The sequence below is a fragment of the Haliotis cracherodii genome, unplaced genomic scaffold (assembly GCF_022045235.1).
Source record: "Haliotis cracherodii isolate W230 unplaced genomic scaffold, xgHalCrac1.p SCAF_4, whole genome shotgun sequence".
NCBI classification, from domain to species: domain Eukaryota; kingdom Metazoa; phylum Mollusca; class Gastropoda; order Lepetellida; family Haliotidae; genus Haliotis; species Haliotis cracherodii.
In genome coordinates this window covers 45,487,952-45,511,148 of record NW_027266297.1, presented here as the reverse complement: position 1 = coordinate 45,511,148, position 23,197 = coordinate 45,487,952, and the positions used below count along the sequence as shown (strand labels likewise).

General features: G+C 39.5%; 1 protein-coding gene across 1 annotated transcript in view; it reads left to right on the top strand.

Annotated features, from left to right (window-relative positions):
• LOC139479442 (regulator of G-protein signaling 22-like) overlaps positions 1-23,197 on the top strand; it is an 83,361-nt gene that overhangs the window by 27,496 nt on the left and 32,668 nt on the right. Inside the window, exons 13-16 of the mRNA XM_071262291.1 lie at positions 5,802-6,029; positions 14,064-14,225; positions 14,478-14,657; positions 16,940-17,101. Of these exons, the coding sequence (XP_071118392.1) occupies positions 5,802-6,029; positions 14,064-14,225; positions 14,478-14,657; positions 16,940-17,101 (732 nt within the window). The remainder of the gene's footprint in view (positions 1-5,801; positions 6,030-14,063; positions 14,226-14,477; positions 14,658-16,939; positions 17,102-23,197) is intronic.

The window sequence follows — 23,197 nt, the reverse complement described above, 5'->3', positions numbered from 1 at the left end:
GCTGTTATCAAATAGAGTAACTGTACTTTGTTATAGACTGTACCAGATTCTCACTGTTTATCCTCTACAATCAGCCAAGCATTGATGATGTGAGCTCCATGTAAATGATGACTATCTCCAGTTGGTGATGAGATAGCTGGCCAATTACATGCATACGTCCTGTTGATATCATCAGCAGTGACAGATATCCCTTCCGCCTCTGATGACATGATACCTTGCTATCCCATCTGTCACTGCTAACAACACCTTACAGGTGAAGGTATTCACTAACAACATATCTGTTCTCACCTCGACCCTGCCAGACAGGCACCCTGTCAGTTAGGATGACAGGAGTTACCCCCCTTAGACCATGCCCTGCCTGCCAGTTTTTCTGTGGGTAATTGCCATATCCAATGTGTGAGGAAATGTGGCCCAGCTGCAGAAACCACCAGTAAGAAAAGGATGTGTTTTCTTTGTAAACAGTGGCAACTGGTGTAAATATTTATTCACATAAGGGATTCAAAGTGAAGGAAATAGGTCTTATATACTAGAATGCATGCAATTTTGAACAGTGTTGACAACATGAAATGTTTGGCAGTGATATTTCGTCGGGACAAAGTATGTGTGTTCTCCTATATTGTCACTGACTGAGTCGTGGCATTTCCTGCAGCCAGTTACTGACATTTGCTAGAAGAGAAAAACACTAGCTGCTTGATATTTCTGCCAGATCTTTGAAGGATCTCGGAACCAATTTTCGACCCCAAGGAGTCAATCATTACTTGTGTGAATGTTGAGCTTGTTGACATTGGCTTGTCTCTCTCCAGAAGTTCATGCAGGCCACGGCAGTTATATTCCATTACCAGAACATGGAGCCTCAGTCATTCATGTACATTCAGGCTGTTTGTCATGAAGAGGCAATATGTATTCAGGTGTATTGCTAACTACAGGAGCCTCCTGTCCACACTGCATTGCAGAGTGAATGTGTTGCTGAGGTGTTCAATGGTTGTAACATTGTAGTTGTGGCTATATAAATGAGAGACATTTTCAGGGCAGTATTATCATGAGTGCAGGGTTTAGAAACAAAGGGAGAGCAGTCTTGGAAGCTTCCCTCTGTCTGTTGTCATCTCATAAGGATTGGCTGTCATACATCATGCACACTCTTATTCATTTGTTGTCAGTCAAATTTATTTGTGTTTAACTAATAAAGATATTTTTATCCAACATTCCACTGTTATTCTATGGAGACAAAGCTATCTAATTTTATAAACGGGCCTGTAGGAGGGGGTGGGGGTCTGTTGGGGCATACATCTTGTATACGTCAACAATTTTATCAACAAATTTTCACAAGGAGAAATTTTCTCAACCCTGACACCCTGTATCTACATACATACAGGGTATTTGCTGTGAAACTGAATTTCAAAATCAATATAAGGTGATATACATATGTTTAGATTTAATAAAAATTCTTTTTAGTTTTGTGTTTGAGCTACAAAAATATGTATTATATTTTCATCACCGGTCGGGTCGGGTGGCCTAGTGGTAAAAGCGTTTGCTCGTCACGCCGATGACCTGGGTTCGATTCCCGACATGGGTACAATGTGTGACACCTAATTCTGGTGTTCCCCCACCGTGATATTGCTGGAATATTGCTAAAAGTGGTGTAAAACCATACTCACTCACTCATTCAAATAGTTGCATCAAAATCTCATGTCTTTCAATTTCTAATTTACACAATCATTTAAAGGCTGCTCTTCCCCTGTTTTTTCTGAAGAATTCATTTTTGAATGGTGTACTGTGACCTTTTCCACACAATCAACAATGATCGAGAGCTGATAGATAAAATATATACCCGATCAACCCAAGCTTGAAATAATGCAGACAAGTTTATGAGAAAGCATATGTAGCATGTCTATTTTGGTAACTTGAAATGTGCATTCTACTTCCTCAAATATTCTCTAATATTCCACCAATATCATGGCGGGGGACACCAGAAATGGGCTTCACACATTGTACTCATGAGTGGAATTGAACCTGGATCTTTGACATGACGAGCAAAGGCTTTAACCACTAGCCTCATCGTGCAGATGTGTTAAAACATGCAGTGTAAACACTTTCTTCAGTGATGTTTGGTTTGATCCAGTTGATAATATTGTTTTGAGAATATATCTGTGAACGTGAGTAATGCGTGGGTCTAACTAAAGAGTTGGTTCTCCTGAAGGGATGTCACCACTACGTCCATGCAGCAATAATATTCTCAAAGGATATGATGTGTGATACCCACTGAACTATTTCACACAAGGATCTACATGTAGTAATTTATATTTAATATATTTAATTTCAGGTGCACATCTAAGGTATTTCGCAAACAGGGAATTTGCTTTTGTATTTATCATAGAAATACTTATGTTGCCACTCCAGCTTTATCTGAAATAAATTATAGATTGAAATGAGATATTTTTATTTCAAATATGAACAAGATATTTAGAAATTTTCAAACCTTTTTAATAGTTTTTTTTTCAACATGAAAATTTACAAGAAATAATAACCAAGAACAAAGTATCGCGATGCATATTATATCAGGAGATTGCGACGTATTGCAACAACCCAACTTCCCAGGCTTATGATATAGCGCCCATTTCTGGTGTACCACGCCATGATATTGCTGGAATATTGCTAAAAGCGGCGTAAAACCAAACTCATTCACTCACTCACTATGATATAGCTGTAACACCATGGTGGACAGGAACTGTTTTTGACATCGCTACCTTCTGAGAAAAAAAAGAAAACAAAGTAGGCCTGGGCACCTGGTCAGTGTGGAAAATGGCATCTGACGAGAAACCACTCTTAGCGTGGTATTTATAGTGATGTTATATATAAGATTCATGTAATGATTTGGCCTTTGAGGAAGTAATAAAATGCAATTAGAAAGACATGATGATCTGCAGGTATCAAAGGACATCAATATGACATACCAGTACTTTCCAAACAGAAATTATTTGTCAATTTATGCCAACTGAACTCACCATGGTATACTGCGTGTGCAATATCGATGAAATAATTTAATCATTAAGTAATTTGATATATCAACCAGCCATTTTGGATTGGCAACAGCTCAGGCAAAATGTGTTAGGAAAGTCAAGCAGAAAAAAATGATATCTCACTTTGTGAATAGTCAATGTATCATTTGTTTTTTAAGAAAGAAGACATAAAACATGTGTATGCATGAGCCAAACCCAGCAATATGTGTATAGGTTGTGATAAACTTTGATATGTAGACTTAATTCATTGAAGCTGTCAGTCTGGACTATCACAATGTGTTCATCAGACATGTTCACTGAAACTGTGTCTATGTTTAGCATACCTGTATTCTACCTTTGGCAAGTGATCTTGATACAGCTCCTATATGCTTAAACTACAATATAACCAGTCTAAATACAGAGATTGCCCTGTGCATCAGTCCCTTTGACTCTTGGTTCATTTCCATGTTTGTGTGATGGTTAAGTCTTACATTCTATTTTGTCAAATGTATTTTTAAGAATTAAATGATATCAGATCTACGCTGTCTTTTATATCTCGTATGTAGTTACAAGTGTAGTCATCGTTGGGGATCCTGGGTAAGAATGTAGGTCCCCAGCAACCTATGCTTGCCGACTAAGTGGATAGGATGGTCTGACTTGGTGACGTGGTCTATTGCATGTCATTGTATGATCATGATGTCAATCTATGGATTGTCTAGTCCAGACTTCATTATTTACAGACGGCCATATTGCGAAGTGGTGTTAACAGGGAGACAAACAAATAAACAAAGATATAGTCCTTTCTTTATTAGCTCTCATGGTACTCGGTAATGTGATCTTATGTCATGGCACATTATCCCTCATCCATCCATCATCCATCCGTTTTCCACATCTCCCCTGAAACCTCTATACCATCAGAATTCTTTAATTGGGCATAGGTAATCCCAGCAATGATCTCTTAAACTGTTTCACACAGATTTTTATCCAATTTAAACAGGCATAATGAAATATTGTTTGTACAGGAGATATGTTTAGCAAATTTGGATTTGGGGCTCTACATTGGCCAGTGATTTCCCACATCTAAAGCCACTTTATATGATGGGGACATGCACAGTATATTATCCAAATAATAGTGTTTGTAAACTTTGAAGAATTTTAATCTTATTTTGAAAATGGCCGTCATGATGGCCATTTTGAAAATGTCTGTTTGGCTGACTGCTCCAATTGTATTCAAGTATCTCTGTGTAAATTTATCTAATTAAATACATCAAATGTGGGTACAAACAATATGTGTGTATTTGACCTTTGGACCTTTGGCAATGTTTCATCTGTATGTTTTTTCTTCAAAACTCTATAATTTTGCAGAGATGAAAAACAGTTACGTGGGCTTCAGAGTCTTGTGATTCCAACTTATTCATTGTTTCTTTTTCATAGTTTTCATGACTAAGTTGTGTACTTACTTTGAGTTCCAATGTGAAACTAAATGCTGTTCTCATCTCTTGATGAAAATCAGTTTGATTCAAGTTAGAAGTTTTCAAAGTATGTTAATTTCATTTTCGTGAAGATTTTCAAAATGACTTGAGGGATGCTGAAATTTTCTCTGAAATTCTCCAAAGTTTGAGAATTCCTGACAGTGATTACCAGCTGTTGACAATAGAGGGAAAAAAGCTGTTCTGGCGGTACACCAGCAGCTGTAGAGTTTCTGTCCAAACACAAGATTTCCTGCTGGATGACGGTTTGTGTTAACACGAGCAACAGTTGTGCATGCACCACACGGCACACTTCCAATACTGCCTCGCTTTTTGGACTTACAATAACAGTGAGAATCCCCTTTCCAACTTGCCACATTGAACAACAGGGTGGAGAGGACTGGCCACGCTATCACATCACCTCAGTCTTACACAAACACACATAATAGCCTGGGAAAACTTTACTAACATCCAAACAAAAAAAATAGCAGATTCTTAAAAAAATGAACGATAATTCAAATGATAGAATTGATTCAACAGATGTAGATACCAAGGTGAACACAGTCATTGTTCCAGTAAGATTGAATGTTGAGGAAACAAATGCAACTCGAATGTTGGGACACGATTTTGTTATTATTTATATCTGTCCTGGTATGTAGTTCTATAAAATTCACAAAGAATCATCCGTTCAATACTTGGCTATTGTTTGTCAATTGTGATTGATTATTCTTCCTATTAGCTATGCATTCTGAGTGAGAAGGTAAGTATATGGAGTCTTGCTGCATGTCGTGGAAGATATTCATTTGCGGTTACATTTAGTCACCTTCAAACACTGCTTGTAATGTCCTGGAATCCAAACGTTTGTTTTACCCTAGAACACTTCAGTCTGCTCAAGATTGTTTTAGTACAAACCATTTTTTATATTTTAGAAAATTGACCTGTTAAAACCTCCCAGTTTGAACTGTTCAGGAAATATTCCCATATGTTGAATATATAGAACCATTATAGTTGATTCAGGTATGTGGAATGGTCATTCTAAAGTCATTTTGAGATCATTAGTAGAACGTTGTGTGTTTATTAGAACACCTTGAAGGTTGTCATTAACCAGCTGAACATTTGTCATGAACCATGTCATTAATCCAAGAGAAAGTAGTTATGGAAATATGATATTTAATCACCATAAAACCATCAAAGTCATTTGTGTGTAATAATTCCTTCTTCAAATCTGCTGGTGAAATAACACATGTAACATAATGTCCACAATGAATGAAACAATGGTACAGAAGTATCTTGGACATTTGCTGCCGGAGCTTATTGGTGTGTCTGTTTGTTGCAGGTAATGGCTGCAGGAGGTGGGTGGGGCAAGTTACTGGATGACCGACCCCCCAACTCTGTCATCCTGGAGGCACAAAAGTATGTGAGGGAACGTCTAGAGAGAAAATGGCTGCCTCTGTTCCTTGTGACCCCAGAGTTTGAAGAGAGACAGCGTCCACGCACTGGCATGGATGATGTAGTTGATGATGTCCTGGTACAGAAGCGGAGACGCTCACAGGCCCTGTCTAAGGTACAGCTCAGTTCACACCCACCCATGCAGCTCTTTCACAATAGTGCACAAGTTGTCTCCCTTGGATTACCCAAATAAACACTGATTGCCAAAAGAATGCTGAGGACAAGAAAAGGGGTTTTTAAAAATGGATTTTTGGGAGGTGGACGTTATATATCTCTCAAATAAATATTTTTCTTGAGGAAAACCTATCCCACGTAGCTCATGTACACATCTAATGGAAACAGATTCCAAACCTATACTTTTGACATTTTACTGTTTTTTGTTTGGACAGAAGACTTTGTTTGCTTGCTCTGCACTTTGTTGCAAGACCTCACAAATATCTTTAATCAACTGTTACGAATCATTAACACTAACCCAAAATTCATAGGCTTTTTTATAGATACCCGGTAAATAAGGTATTGTTCTTGCACTGATTTCATTGTTGTTCAGGACAAAGAGACATTGTGCAACAAATAGAAACTGAGACCAACAAATATTTGTTCGATGATGCTATAAAATAGGCACAGATCACAGATTATACGCCCAGTACTGACTTACCTTTTAAAGGTGAACAAATTGTTTTACTGATTTTTTTGTCTGACATTTAACTAATATTTGAAAACAAATACTCAAATATGGCATATATTTCCTCTTACATGCAAAGATATGAGGCATCATCATACTTGAGGCACTCCCAGCGCAAGTATCACCCCAAAATAGATCCACTTAAGTAAAGCTTCACAGGAAAGTTGTCTCCACATTAGGATCTGCTGCACAATGAGTGCCGAGATCAAGTTTGCGTGAAGTCCAAGCTCCATCTGATCATGTGACACCCTCACAACAGTCTCTTGAACAAAAACATCACTTTGATGAACTTGGCGAATTAACTGTGCACATAGAATGCAATGCAACAATGTTGACATGTGTAACTTGGATGGTGGCCATGTTTGTCATTAATTGTACAAAAACCTTAGTATTTTTATGTAACAGACAACAAGATAATATCCCAATGTGCCTACAGGTCAGTAGTCTTATGTATGCCCAGTGTAGGCCATTTAATCAGAGTTGTCTGCTAAATTAGGAAACTATCTCTTGGTAATGATGGTAACATGGGATGTTTCCTGTTCATAAAACTTGTTTATGACAAGGCTTTGAAGTACAAGCAGCCTAGATTAATCAGGTTTTCCATTATGGGGGCAGAAGGGGCGAACCCACAACGATCTGGGTTAGAACAGGTCTTCAGCAACCCATGCTTGTCTACCCATGTGAACATCCGGGTTAGAATAGGTCTTCAGCAACCCATGCTTGTCTGCCCATGTGAACATCCGGGTTAGAATAGGTCTTCAGCAACCCATGCTTGTCTACCCATGTGAACATCCAGGTTAGAATAGGTCTTCAGCAACCCATGCTTGTCTACCCCCATGTGAACATCCAGGTTAGAATAGGTCTTCAGCAACCCATGCTTGTCTACCCATGTGAACATCCAGGTTAGAATGGGTCTTCAGCAACCCATGCTTGGCTGCCCATGTGAACATCCAGGTTAGAATGGGTCTTCAGCAACCCATGCTTGTCTGCCCATGTGAACATCCAGGCTAGAATAGGTCTTCAGCAACCCATGCTTGTCTACCCATGTGAACATCCAGGTTAGAACAGGTCTTCAGCAACCCATGCTTGTCTGCCCATCTGAACATCCAGGCTAGAATAGGTCTTCAGCAACCCATGCTTGTCTACCCCAAGGTAAGGTCGTAGGTTCGATCCCCATCCGCATCATACCAAGAGTTGTGCCTGGCGCTCGGCATTAAGGGGCTAAAACAAGGACTGGTTGACTCAGAATCAGTATACTCTGTCTGAGTGGGGTATTCATTTTAAACTGCAGCACACACACACACACACACACACACACACACACACACACACTAACACACTAACACACTAACACTAACACACACACACTAACACACACACACACACTAACACACACACATATACACATGCATGCACGTCACTATATAATTGTTATCTTGGACGCGACGTTATACCCAATTTCCCCTCACCTCACCTCATATCCCAATTGTATAGATCGATGTTCATGATGTCAATCACAGGATTGTCTGGTCCAGATTCAATTATTTACTGACCGCTGTCATATAGCTGGAATATTGCTGAGTGCAGAAGTGACCACCTTTCTGTCTCCGTCTAAACTCAGGTGTGCAGTATCAGCAGAAGAATGAGATGCCATCAGAATGTTTCATTAAGCATCACAATCAAAGATGGAACTATCATCTTGGCACTTACATATCTTTTAAGAGTAAGCCATCTACATTGTTTACTGAATAAAAAGAACTGCAAATGCATGTAATGGACTGATAATTCATCTTCACTTACATCCATCTTAAAAGGTTTACATGATGTGCATATATATAAATGTATAGGCCTTAGATGGAGTTATGCTTTGTGTTTGAAAACAGTATCATAAAGAGTGATAAAATAAATACAGAGTCCTTTGCTTGACAAAGCTTTAATATTTGTTAAACATGCTTGACAGATTATTTTCATACAGCCTTTTCATTATGGTCTACAAGTGATGAAAAGCAAGCAGAGAGATGAGCAAAAAGAAGTTCAGAGAAATGTTTGAACATATGTACAACTTGTTAATGTCTTCGGTATTCATAAGCATGATGATAGACATGAGCACAGCTCACGTAAACACAGTGTACCCTGTGTGTACTCCTCCCTTCAGTCAGCTTTGTTATTGTTTCACGTGCACATTGCATGCAGCCCTCAAAGATAAACACCCAAACAGCTATAAAGATTATCGGAGTAGCATAAAGCTTGCCTAATTGTCTTTTATCTTGAGCTGTTTCACCATCAGAAGATCCCACGGCACTGCCCCAGGCTCATTAAAATCTTGGCGATTCCCAGCTCCGCAGCAAGCCTCGTGCAGCGTCAGAATAATGATGGAAACATCACAGTCGCACTTTCATACTCCCTGCAACTAAACTTTACACGAACATTATTTGTAAAAGGGTTATCTTTTAAAAAGGCTATGGGTATTTATTGTTCTTCTATTTGCATTTTATTATGACCATTATGAATAACCCTTGTGGATTTTTTGCCAGCTCCGAGTTTAACGTTCTTTAGACTGTGTGTTTATTTTCATAAGTGAATAATTTCCCTGACAAATATTTTCATTTCCTTTTGTCAAAAGATATGTTCGTTGATAAGATGCCTTCTTTTGAAGTTGGAAAAAAAGACTCTGGTAAAACCCTCAATTTCCTTTTGAAAAACAGGAAATATTTAAAGATGGGTGTTACGGCCAGTTGTCCTTTATGGTGGAATAAATATTTGACTTGTCGTCACCACCATCCTATAAGCTTATATCTTCTGGAAAATAGTTTATTGTTCCGAAAGAAATCAGTCCTTAATAAACCATTGTAAGATTTCTGAAAGGACCACTACATAATGTTACAATTGTTGCTTAGGGTATTGCTCCAATTTGTTTCCAAATACAGGCAAGCCTCTGTACAATTCCAACCTAAATAATTTCACTAAGTTACTGTTGGCAATGTGTCCAAAACAGAATTTTGCAGTATCTTCTTCTTAGCAACTTTGATGATTCTTTGCACAATGCCCACTTCAGTGACAACCCACTATAGTGAGAGTGAGTGAATGAATAAGGTTTTATGCTACTGGTAATCCAGTAATAACAAAGCAATATCTGAGTGAGAAAAGACCAGGGTACACAAACCTGGGTCTATAGTCAGGATGAGCAAACACTTTCACCACGAGGCCAACCCACCTCCCCAAACACAATGGTGTGAACATTTAGTAAGACTAATATGTGACTTGCTGCATAGTGACCAGATTATATTAGAAATAACATGTCCCTAGAAAATTGGATCTTTTTGTCTCATCAAATCAGTACAGAGGTGTTTAGGTGTATGTTGAGATATTTACCACGAGGCCATCTGTTGCTGGTATCCATGATGCAGTGTTTTTTGATGATGTTGAATGGAATGCCTTAAGTGTTTCTGTAACTACATGAATCAGAGAATATGAAGTCTTTTTACCTACATGCAACATCCATTTCCTGCTGCATAAGAGAGAGTGGCCGTGTGTTGAAGCAGCATGGGGCGGGGTATCCTGACAACACTCTTGGGTCCCATCACTATCAGTAAGTCAATCTTCACTTCATGATGCTTCAAACCCCTGACATATCAGACAATTGCAGCTCTGTAAACCCCTGACATATCAGACAAATTGCAGCCAGGGAAACCCCTGGCATATCCAACTTCCACTCATGCTAGATCAGTGTTTACAACCATTCAGAAGGGGCTGCTCAAAATGGCAGTGAAAATGATTGGAATTTTGATCAGACAAGTGTTGGTGTACACATGTGATCCTGGGAATAATGAAGATTGTAACACTTGTGTGGATGTGTGGAGCATTTCCGTTATGTGCCGACTGTGGTGCTGTTCTTGGGAGCAACCTGGCTGTCCTCCTTGGGCCAAACTCAGTGTGTTTAAATACACATGCTCTTCAGTGGAGGGGCAGCGCCAGGAGCTATCACCCACGCCCTTGTAACATTCACACATGTGCAGAGTCGTAATGGCCACAATACAGGCACACCCCTTTGATGTTCAAACATGTTGACTGTTGAAGTTACCCAAATATACACACCTACTGTTTTAAATTTCCATCATGACCTGCATACAACCACGCACTGTGACACACGATCATGTGACCTGCATACAACCATGCATCTTGACACTCGATCATGTGACCTGCATACAACCACGCATCTTGACACTCAATCATGTGACCTGCATACAACCACGCATCTTGACACTCCGTCATGTGACCTGCATACAACCACGCATCTTGACACCCAGTCATGTAACCTGCATACAACCATGCATCTTGACACTCTGTCATCTGACCTGCATTGAACCATGCATCTTGACACTCGATCATGTGACCTGCATACAACCACGCATCTTGACACTCGATCATGTGACCTGCATACAACCATGCATCTTGACACTCCGTCATGTAACCTGCATACAACCATGCATCTTGACACTCCATCATGTGACCTGCATACAACCATGCATCTTGACACTCCGTCATGTAACCTGCATGCAACCATGCATCTTGACAATCAGTCATGTGACCTGCATACAACCATGCATCTTGACACTCCGTCATGTGACCTGCATACAACCGCGCATCTTGACACTCCGTCATGTGACCTGCATACAACCACGCATCTTGACACTCCGTCATGTGACCTGTATTGAACCATGCATCTTGACACTCGATCATGTGACCTGCATACAACCACGCATCTTGACACTCGATCATGTGACCTGCATACAACTATGCATCTTGACACTCGATCATGTGACCTGCATACAACCATGCATCTTGACACACTGTCATGTGACCTGCATACAACCATGCATCTTGACACTCGATCATGTGACCTGCATACAACCATGCATCTTGACACTCGATCATGTGACCTGCATACAACCATGCATCTTGACAATCAGTCATGTGACCTGAATACAAAAAATGCATCTTGTCACTCAGTCATGTAACCTGCATACAACCATGCATCTTGACACTCTGTCATGTGACCTGCATACAACCATGCATCTTGACAATCAGTCATGTGACCTGCATACAACCATGCATCTTGACACTCAGTCATGTAACCTGCATACAACCATGCATCTTGACACTCCATCATGTGACCTGCATACAACCACGCATCTTGACACTCGATCATGTGACCTGCATACAACCATGCATCTTGACAATCAGTCATGTGACCTGAATACAAAAAATGCATCTTGACACTCAGTCATGTGACCTGCATACAACCATGCATCTTGACACTCTGTCATGTGACCTGCATACAACCATGCATCTTGACAATCAGTCATGTGACCTGCATACAACCATGCATCTTGACAATCAGTCATGTGACCTGAATACAAAAAATGCATCTTAACAATCAGTCATGTGACCTGAATACAAAAAATGCATCTTGACATCTAGTTTATGAGAAAGAGACCCACTGCCACTCTACTTGTGAGTCAAGAATTCTGAATGAAGATGGCTGGATAGATTCCCATTTACAACAGGGTAACCATTGTTCATTGAAGTATGGTGCTGGAGTGCCCGCTTCAGACATTCAGATGGTGAAATCTGCTGTTTACAGCCTCACATTCATCAAACAGGCCTTCACACAGAAATATGTCTCTCACTTCAGTTGTGACATTTGCATCCTAAATATTGTCTAAACAAGGTGTCAGCTTATACCTAAAATATTATCCCAGAGCATTTTTGGTGTATTATTTCAGCCTTGGGGTGTTTTGAAAATGCATATTTGTGTGAGTTTTAAATATTGAGATTACATGATGGGCAGATGACTACTCTTTTGATGAGGAGGTGCTCACAATATGGCCTTGTGTCTGTCGGTAGTTGAAATGTTAAGAAAATCTCATTTATGTGCAGCCAATGAGCAATACAAACGATGACCTTATGTTAGGTAGTGGTTTGGGTTAGACTCGCTCTCATCCAACTTCCAAAGGGAATTGCTCAAAAAATGTCAAGGCAATCCCAGGAGAAACTCTGGCTGATCCTAATCAGGCGACACATGGCATGCACATGGGATGAGTTAATCCACCAGTATTTGTAACCATATCACTAATACTACAAACAACTGGAACAGTTAGAGACAACTTTTGGTATAAATATTTCTGCCGAGAGCCAGACTCGGTTTCCTTCTCAATGATCTTTTCTTTGCTTGAAAAAACAAACAGTTCCTGCAAAGTGTACAGTGTTATCAGAGAGTGCCTCGCCATGCCCCGTCCTTCTGTCCTCTCTTCAGGGGGTATAAACCCACTGTTCCCAATGTCAGCATTTCACAGTTTCCATGGAGACAGCTTGGCATTTCAGTTAAACATAAGGAATTTCATGCTTGGTTGAAGTGGAAAATAACTCTCCAGAAGGCATGTTTTATTGCCTTAGTTTTTGTCCTACCTTATTACCTTGGAAAAACAACAACATTGATACCATATAAACTCTTATTACCCAGATCTTTGACAAACTTCAATCTTGGATTTTTGATTATCATCCAAATAGTTTATGATTTTGTGTTTTAGAGCTGTATCCATCACATATGCAATCTACAAAATTTTCCGACTTAATTAGACCAAAATACATTCAAGAATGTGTGAATACTCAAGCAGCTATCCCATGAAAATGTGTAACTTCATAAACACATTCTTTCTGCAAGATCTCTGACGTTGATGGATGTACCTCCAACAATAAGCCTGATTTCTTGCAGGTTCTGTGTAGTTGTCAACGTTAGTTCCATCAGTTCCTTGCATTTGAAAAACTGCAAATTAAACCCTCATTTAGCTACAGTGCTGCAGATGACATGACATGAGAGACTATAAATCACTGGCTTCTTACTCTGTGTTCAATTCTCTCCATAAGAAATACTAGTTAACATTACTTCTGTCATGAGCGTATATGAAGTATCTCTCTCCATTTATACTTTTTATTTTCTGAATATTTCATTTTTCTTTCCCAAATTATGTAAAATTAAGTATACTAAATCATATATTTGTATTATTAAAGAGGTGTACTTTTCCAAAACTTTCTCTTTGTCCTGGTATTAGATATTTATTAAGTGTCTCTTGCATGTTCCCACGAAGTCATAAGAAATATTTGAAATGTGTGGGAGGTTGATCAAAAGGAATCAAATCCCACCATATGGTGGAACACTGGGTATATACTGTATATTCCGTATACTTGAGATACACGAGCATCATTTATGACTTATAACATTTTAGGAGGGGAAAGTATTTTGTTTCTAAATGAAAGATGAATGTGGTTCATAATAATAAAGAACAATAGTCACATTTCCAATATGTTTAATGGTATAAAAACTGCTGTCTTCACTAAGACTTTCTGAAGCAGTGGATTCAGGTACCAGTTGATTGGAGAATGATGGGACTCTCTGCATGTTTCCAGCTTCTTGAAAGTCGGTGGATCTCATCATCTAACGAGATTCTGACGTTCCGCAAGGCTCTGATGAACCCAGTAACGTCCCTCCAGTTCAGGAGATATGTGTCAATAAAGGGAGACAACCTGGAAAATGATGTTCTTTTCTGGCTCGAAGTTCAGAAATACAAAGTGAGTTTACCTGAGAATGAACACTCCATACATACAATGCAGCCAATGACTTCAAATCTTGTACACAAATTATAAGTATTACATGGCACTGACCTGACCTGTATCATTTTGATACATAATAGTTGTATATTTTACAATAGGAACACAGTGGATATTTAATAAACGGTAATATATATTGTTTTCAAAGAGATTTGACGAATATTGTCATCATTTGTCAGAGGAGTTTGTGATAGTATTTGACCTGTGTTGCAGGAGCTTCACCATGCAAACACAGACGACAGCCTGATTCTGCAGAAGATCAACGCCATCATCAACTGCTTCATCGACTCGCAGATCCCCCCAAGTCTGCAGGTGGACATCCCAACAGAACTCGCCGACAAGATCCTGGACAGGAAGTATGAGAAGGGGCCGTACCTATTCCGGGAAGCCCAGGTAACTTATCAATAATTCCTCTCCAGGTGCCTGCAAGCATGGGATGCATTTCTTAAAATCAATAACAGGTCACCAACTGTCTTCCTCTAATGCCATGTCTTGCGAACGTAGTCCTATGTCGTGGTGCTCCTGTACGTGTGGAGAACAGGACCCAGCAGAGTTGAACTGTCAGATACTCAGGTGTCTCTTTGTGTAAATTGTTGGCAAGAACAATTTGTTATGCATTTAATTTACATATATCACACAGTTTCTGAGGAAGGTGTCAAAATGAAAGTTTAAGAAGATATTGAATAATTATACAGACAGGTAGATGATTAATAACATATTTTAATCAAAAGCTGATTTTCAGAATTTAAGCTAAGCTCCTCCATGAACACAAAAGTAAATAATCTGTTCCAGGTTCTAGACATAACTTAAAAACAAATATAGATATTAACAGATGTCTATCTGCTACATGGAGATTCCAGGTTGTAACTGGTCCCCAGAAACCTATGCTTGTCACCCCCAGTGTTATAGGGTACTAAAGAATTAAAGTTCAATAAATACATGAAGAGTATGTTGACTGAGCTACTAGTTTGCCCTCTGGATACAATACGCAAAATATATATTTAAGAACACACGTTTGGATTTGCCAGTTAGACATGAATTACGATAATGAAGATGGCAAGACTCTTGTGTATATTAAAATCAATCAAAGCTGTACTTCAAGCTATTTAATAATGTACGGACTAATGCTCGTATTGTTAAGTGAAGTGAAGCAAGAAAAAGTATTAAATTATTTGCTGGTTTGACATTTGGAGTTTTTTCAGGCAGACAGATTATAGGTTGGTGTTACCCCGAGTATGTGATGTTGGACACACAGAGTGGGCACCACACTCACACAGGCTTCAGTAAATGGGGTTTAATGGAAGACAGATTATAGGATGGTGTTACCCCGAGTATGTGATGTTGGACACACAGAGTGGGCACCACACTCACACAGGCATCAGTAAATGGGGTTTAATGGAAGACAGATTATAGGATGGTGTTACCCCGAGTATGTGATGTTGGACACACAGAGTGGGCACCACACTCACACAGGCTTCAGTAAATGGGGTTTAATGGAAGACAGATTATAGGATGGTGTTACCCCGAGTATGTGATGTTGGACACACAGACTGGGCACCACACTCACACAGGCATCAGTAAATGGGGTTTAATGGAAGACAGATTATAGGATGGTGTTACCCCGAGTATGTGATGTTGGACACACATAGTTCTAGTGACCAACAGCATCATGCACATGTCACATATCCCAGCACAACAGTATGTAATCTACGGAAAATTCCACAGAACATGGCTAGTAATTGAATCCATGTACTGACTATATAAGTTTCCATTGCAGTGTTCGCTCTTTAAACAGTTCAGTTAATGCCATATTAGCTGCCACGCAATACCTTCATAATGTATATTGCCAGAGAGAAGACGTTTCCATGAAAGGTATTATTTCTGCCATTTGAAACATCAAACAACAACTTCTATAAAAAGTCAAAATGGATGCCATTTGAGACAGTTGCTTGAATGAAAACATTTGGCAGTGACTTCCATCTTGAGGTCACTGTGTTTGTTTATTTGACATGTTGGAAATTGAAAATTAAAGCTAAATTTTGTTATTGTTGTGAACACCTGGTCATGAATTTCTTGTTGAATCAACTGAGTGGAACTAACTGGAAGAGCATGTGCGCACTGAGTCACTGAGAAACAAAATAACAAGCTGTTTGGGTTGTCTCTTGCGGGACTCTTTTCACAGTAATATTATCAATATCTAGTTTATGTTGAGATATTTGAGATTTTCTAATTGAAATATAGGGTAACTAAAATGAAATAACAAAGTGCTGAATTTCAACATGGCATTGACAATTAGCTGGGTTGATGTAGCAAGTAAGATAGAAACTGTTTTAAGATTTCTACTGCATTCTTTAAAGAAATGCCAGTTTGGGTCTTAATGGTGCAGCAGTGTATCTACTGCAGAGTGTAGGTTGTGAAAGTTTCTGTGCAATGCCTGCTTCATCACCATTAGGTTCAGTACAGCAGTGATGGTGAGAAGTGAAGACCCATTTAGGGCCCATTTAGGGCCCATTTAGGACCACAGAACTGTTAAACTTAGACCCCAACTTTACATGACTACAGAAACAAGTAAAGAAACTGGCTACTAGAGCATCTGATGTGTATACAGTATGTGTTGCTGAAATGTACAACTCCTACGTCTGTATCAGCTGTCAACACTCTCATGTCAATTTCAGCTGACCGTGTTCAGAATTCTCTTCAGTCAGTGGAACGACTTCTGTGAATTTAGAGCCAACCTGACTGAAGAAAAAGTCCTGCCTACAATTGAGAGAAGACGACGGCATGCCAAATCCCGACAGAAGAGAAATCGTCGAGAAATTGAAGAAAAAGCTTCAAAGGTGATTACACACTCCTTGCACCAATATAAATTCAAAATAAAAATTTAGTAATTTCTATGGTGAGATATAAAATGATGATATAATCCCTGGGTTTAGCAGGGAGAGATATATACTGATAAAACTATTTTAGATGAATTCAAAATTAGGAATTTTAAGATTAATTTTGTTTTACTATTCATCAATTTCATGCAATTATTTTTATGAATAAGATGTTGAAAATGATTATTTCCATAATAAATGAAAACATTGCTGATATTTTAGTGTGTTGATGCAGGATGAGACGACTAAATATTCATCATATTCATCAGTCCTCCAGCATTGAATGTCAGGCATGCTTGTCTGGCTGGATGAGAAACTACATTTACAAAGGAAATACTAAGTGTTTTATGACTAACCTGCATCAGAACACAGGTCAATGGCAATAACAAACCTATAAACAGTTCTTTGAGCACAACTGTGACCATTAAACATAAAAGATCAATATTATTTATGACTCATCTGTAATTAGCCCCAAGATAGTGAGAGAAAACATTGTGTGCGTGATACAAGATAGGACTCATTATGTAAGTCTCATTTCCATATAAAGTGTCATGTGATCATATCCTATGTAGCTGTCCTGTGTCATCCTGTGTTTTCCTGTGTCCATATTGTCCTGTGTACTTCTGTGTCCTCATTGTCCTGTGTACTTCTGTGTCCTCATTGTCCTGTGTACTTCTGTGTTCTCATTGTCCTGTGTCCTTCTGTGTCCTCATTGTCCTGTGTACTTCTGTGTCCTCATTGTCGTGTGTCCTTCTGTGTCCTCATTGTCCTGTGTCCTCATTGTCCTGTGTCCTTCATGTCCTGTGTTGGCCTGCTGGGTTTTTAGATGAAGGGTATACCAGGTAAAAGGCACCTGTAGTGCAGGCTGGAGGATCTAACAACGGAGAGGGATTTACCTTATACAAGCATCTTTGAAATGTTAATGATATTGAAATCAATTTACATTTTAATTATCCTGTAAGTTTCTTAAATCCAACTCATTGTGTATGTTCACACATAGATTGACATTGGTGGCATATTTAACAGGAATTCCAAATGTTATAGAATGATGTTCCAGCTTTGTTAAGAGTAGTGGGAGATGTTTGTGATGTGATGTGATATGAATTCCCCAAAACACTGACGCTCCTAACTGGTGTTATAAATCTTAGAAGTATAGTTCCTAGGAAAGTTCCTCAAAGTGGTATGTTAGAGACTGCCTCCATGGTCTAGTGGTAGAGCATCTGCCTGGAGAGTGGAAGATTGGGGTTCGATCATACCAAAATACTGCATAATACCAGAAGACATTATAAGATGTTACTCATCCTGGCACTTGGCATTATTTTATGGGGCTAAAACAAGGTCTGGTTGGCACAGAGTCTGTATACTGTGTCTGAGTGGGGTATTCATGTTAAACTGTGGCATGGAAGCTTGGTGGGCTAAAATCATAAAATTGGCATCAGTCCGGACTAGTTCAAGCAGCCCCACACACACACATCTTGAATGCGAAGTGAAACTCCATTTCACCTCACCTCACAGTTATACTGGCCCACATATACACCGTCAACAAAATGGTGATTGTGTGAATTATACAATTTGAGTAATATTACAGCCATATAGAAATACAGAACATAATGAGACATTATGGAATTACATATCAGAAGAAATGAGAAGAATGTGTTGAGAGATGTTGACTATATTCCAAGTCGCACGCTGACATTACAGAGCACAATCTGTCTGCTCCAGACTGGCACATCACGCTGCCGCTATTGGCTTCAGGCAGTTGTTTTCTCTTTTAAAGTTCAAGGAAAACTGTTTACTTGCAGATATTATTCTAGAAAACATCTCTAAAGGATGAGGATTAATGGCCAAGTTGTATAAGAATGTTAAGTAATGATGAAACTCGGGTTCTGCTAGATAGCTCAGAAGAAAAATATTTTGAAAACTTTGTGAAATAGAGATAGGGTACATCAACAATGTGCTCTGGCAGTAAATGTATGCCTCTTTTGTCTGTGTGCGCATCAAAATAGGACAGTTCTGTGTTTTCTGACTGATGTCATATGATTCTGTATAATAACCTAGTCAGCATTTCTTTATGGAAGTCTTTGTTTTATATTATATGTTACTTAAGGCATAAACCTGTGTTTGAAAGAAAAATAGGTTCTTTTGGAATATATCTTTCGTAACTAAAGTTTGACAAAGACGTGTAAGGTTTGTCCTTTTCAAATCAAATTAAAACACGTCTGTTTAAGGCAATATTTTTTTTATGTCTAAGAAAATAACACAAAATAGCTGTGTATTTCAAATTTGTTCAGCTACAGTTGTTTTGGTCTGTAGGTTTAGCATGAAAAAAAATAAAGTGCAGGATGTTGAATATTTTGACAGTAGCACATACTGGTATACATACATATTTATGTCTGAGAAGGCGTTGTTCTCATCTTAACAGAATTGCATTGGGAAGGCTACATATACTGTATTTGATTAACTTCTCAAAAAGTGAACACTTACAGGACTTTGTGTGAACTTTCTATCTGTTTGTTTTCCTCATTCATCCAAGATGGGGGGGCACGGGTGGCCCAGTCGTCTAAGGCGCCGCGATTCGCTGTGCAGAGTTGCGTCCCTTGGGCACGCCAGAAACCTATGATTGTGGGTTCGAATCCCGGTTCGCCCCGATTATGTTTCTAGGTTTGTCAGCACCATACCCGTGCTCGTGGGTTTCACCGAACTGGTAAACGTCTGAGACCTGCATCACTTCGGGCTTTCCTCCCACATTAAGCTGACACGCCGCGATGTAACTGGAATACTGTTAAAAGCGGCGTTAAACACAACTCACTCACTCACTCACTCATCCAAGATGGAAATTTTTAAATATTTTTATGTTATTATTTTTATTTCAATTTCTGATTGATGCTTTTGGCTCCGGGTGGTCGAATTCATAATCAATAAATATAAAGTGTCCTGTATGTATGGCAGGTTTTGTATATATCATATCATTATCATATTTCTATACATTTGCGTAGCCAGAAGCATACCTTCAGTAGGGAACTATAGACATAGGGGTCATGAGAGTGCATGATATTATGACACACCCGTGAAGATCCGGGGTAGAATAGGTCTTTAGCAACCCATGATTGCTGTAAAAGGCGACTATGCTTGCAGTAACAGGTTAACGGGAATGGGCGGTCAGGCTCCCTGACTTGGTTGATGCATGTCATTGTATCCCAATTACGTAGATCGATGCTCATGATGTTACTCACTGAATTGTTGGTCCAGATTTGATTATTTACAGACCGCCATCATATAGTTGGAATATTGCTGAGTGCGGCGTTGAACAACAAACCATCGTAAAAAACATGTACAGGTTGTCAGGTTGAAAGCCTGTTCTTACACATTCACTGGTGATGACCCTTTGTAATGCAATACACTATGACATGCAACAAGAGCAAACTAAAGGTAATTATACAGACGGATAAAGATTCAACAAAATGTTCTGTATTATGTATTTTTACAGAATGTATCAGTTTTGAATGTTTAATATAATGTAGGAAAATAACACTGGTCCTTTAAAAAATGGCGACTTGCAACAAGAGCAAATTAAAGAAAATTATAAAGACAATCATATTTCCTGATAAAGATTCAACCAAATGTTTTGTCGTATGTATAGTTAAACAGAGTGTGTCAAGTTTGAATGTTTAATATAATGTAGGAAAATAACACTGGTCCTTTAACACAGTGCATTTCCCAATGACAGATGACTGTGCCGACAGTCTCACACACATGCTTGAGACAAGGGGGGCCCCACTTGACAGTGATCAAGTGGATATAGCATGCTACCTGTGACCTGTACGCCATGCATGAGACTATAACACTGTAGGTACATATACATACACATGGCCTCCGCCACCCAGTCCATGACGGGAATCACAGGCCCTGTGGGCGTGCATATTTTCACATTATGTAGAACCTGTGGATACATTGAGGGTTAAAAAATGACACAGGACGAATTCCGAGAGAAATCATAAAGGTTATGTGTAACTTATTATGATTGGTAATTCAAGAAACATTTGGAATCTTTGACACCTAAATTTATAGCTTCTTGTCGTCCAGTGGTATTGATAAGGTGCTATGTGTGGTAGTGAGTCCACGGAATCAGGACCAACATACACATAGTTATCTTAGTGCTAAGACTATTGTACATCTGTGTTAAAGTACCGGAATTACATCAGCCCTAGAACTGAGATTGCTTTGGACAATTGGAACCTTGTCACACCATATTTAAATAAAAGCGACAAAACACTTTTCATCTTCATAAGGAATCTCTAAAAGAGTCCATTGTATGATTCTGACTATGTCATAAGTTAAAAATCCAAATTTTTATGATGCGATACAAACTGATAAGTATTTGAATGTATTACATGTTGTAGGAAGTCATGAGTCAGCGACTTATATCTAACGTACAGCAGGATCCATGTTTACATTGTAGCCGGCAGCAAGCATGCGTAAAACTTTCGGGAAAAGGGCGGTGCACATACCTTTTGAAAAAATATTCAATGAATGCACATAACACAGGAAACAATTTACATTTGTTAGGCAAACATTAGACAATTAACTGTTCTTTTTAGTCAAACCCTGTCATCAATTGATGTAGTTGTATGTTTTTTACACGTCAGCATGCATAGTATTCTTCAAAAAGGGGCTGGCACATTCTAGCATCCCCCTCTGACTCTGGGGGAACAGATTTGGTGATTCTGTAGCTGATATCTAATACTTCATGGTTACACTTCACCAACACCTGATTTTACAAGGTATCCTCTGACAGATCTTCCAAATTATTTCAATGTACAAAATACTATGACTGAATATTGAAAGGGTTTAATTTGTGCATGGTAATTTCCTTACAAGCACCTGTCAAGTGAGTGATTTCTCCCTGATGCCAGCACAGGTTCCGCCTCCAGCTGTAGAAGTAGTACACAAGTGAATGATGGTCGTAGTTGGAACCCTGTCTCTTGTGAAAGTAAAAAAATAGGTGTCAGTTGTGGGGATATCTGGCCAAGCAACTACACGGAATGTTTTGGGCTGTGCAGACAATGTTATAACAATCAAGAAGCAAAACACTGAAAGGCGGCAACAGACACATCCCTTGCTCTGATGGGAAAAAGAGATGAACTCCACATCCTACTTTACAGATGTAATGATGTGTTTCTTCTCACCAACTCTGCAACATCACCTTGCTTCGTTATGTAGCCACGAAACAGTCTTACACCCTTACTGGAGCATGGATTCATCTGGTGTAGGGATTTCCGAAAACCATCAGTGAAATGACATGAGGATCTCAAGTGCTCCGCTCCATCATGTTGATGATGGTGATGGTGGTGTAACAGCTACATCAGCATACAGATATGTTAGCACATTAAAGTGACAGAAACACAGGAGAATGAGAATAAATTCTGACAACAAGGCTATCACATGGCTGCTGTCATCACAGCTGTGGTGTGTATTTGGACTGACACCCCTCCAACTCCACAACACCACCCCATCAACCTAACAACACCCCCACAACCTCACAACACCACCCCCACAACACCACCCCATCAACCTAACAACACCACCCTCACAACCTCACAACACCAGCCCATCAACCTAACAACACCAGCCCCACAACCTCACAACACCCCCCCATCAACCTAACAACACCCCCCCATTAACCTCACAACACCACCCCCACAACCTCACAACACCAGCCCCACAACACCATCCCATCAACCTAACAACACCCCCCATTAATCTCACAACACCACCCCCACAACCTCACAACACCAGCCCCACAACACCACCCCATCAACCTAACAACACCACCCCCACAACCTCACAACACCACCCCATCAACCTAACAACACCAGCCCCACAACCTCACAACACCAACCTCACAACACCAGCCCAACAACACCACCCCATCAACCTAACAACACCACCCCCACAACCTCACAACACCACCCCATCAACCTAACAACACCAGCCCCACAACCTCACAACACCACCCCCACAACCTCACAACACCACCCCACCAACCTCACAACACCA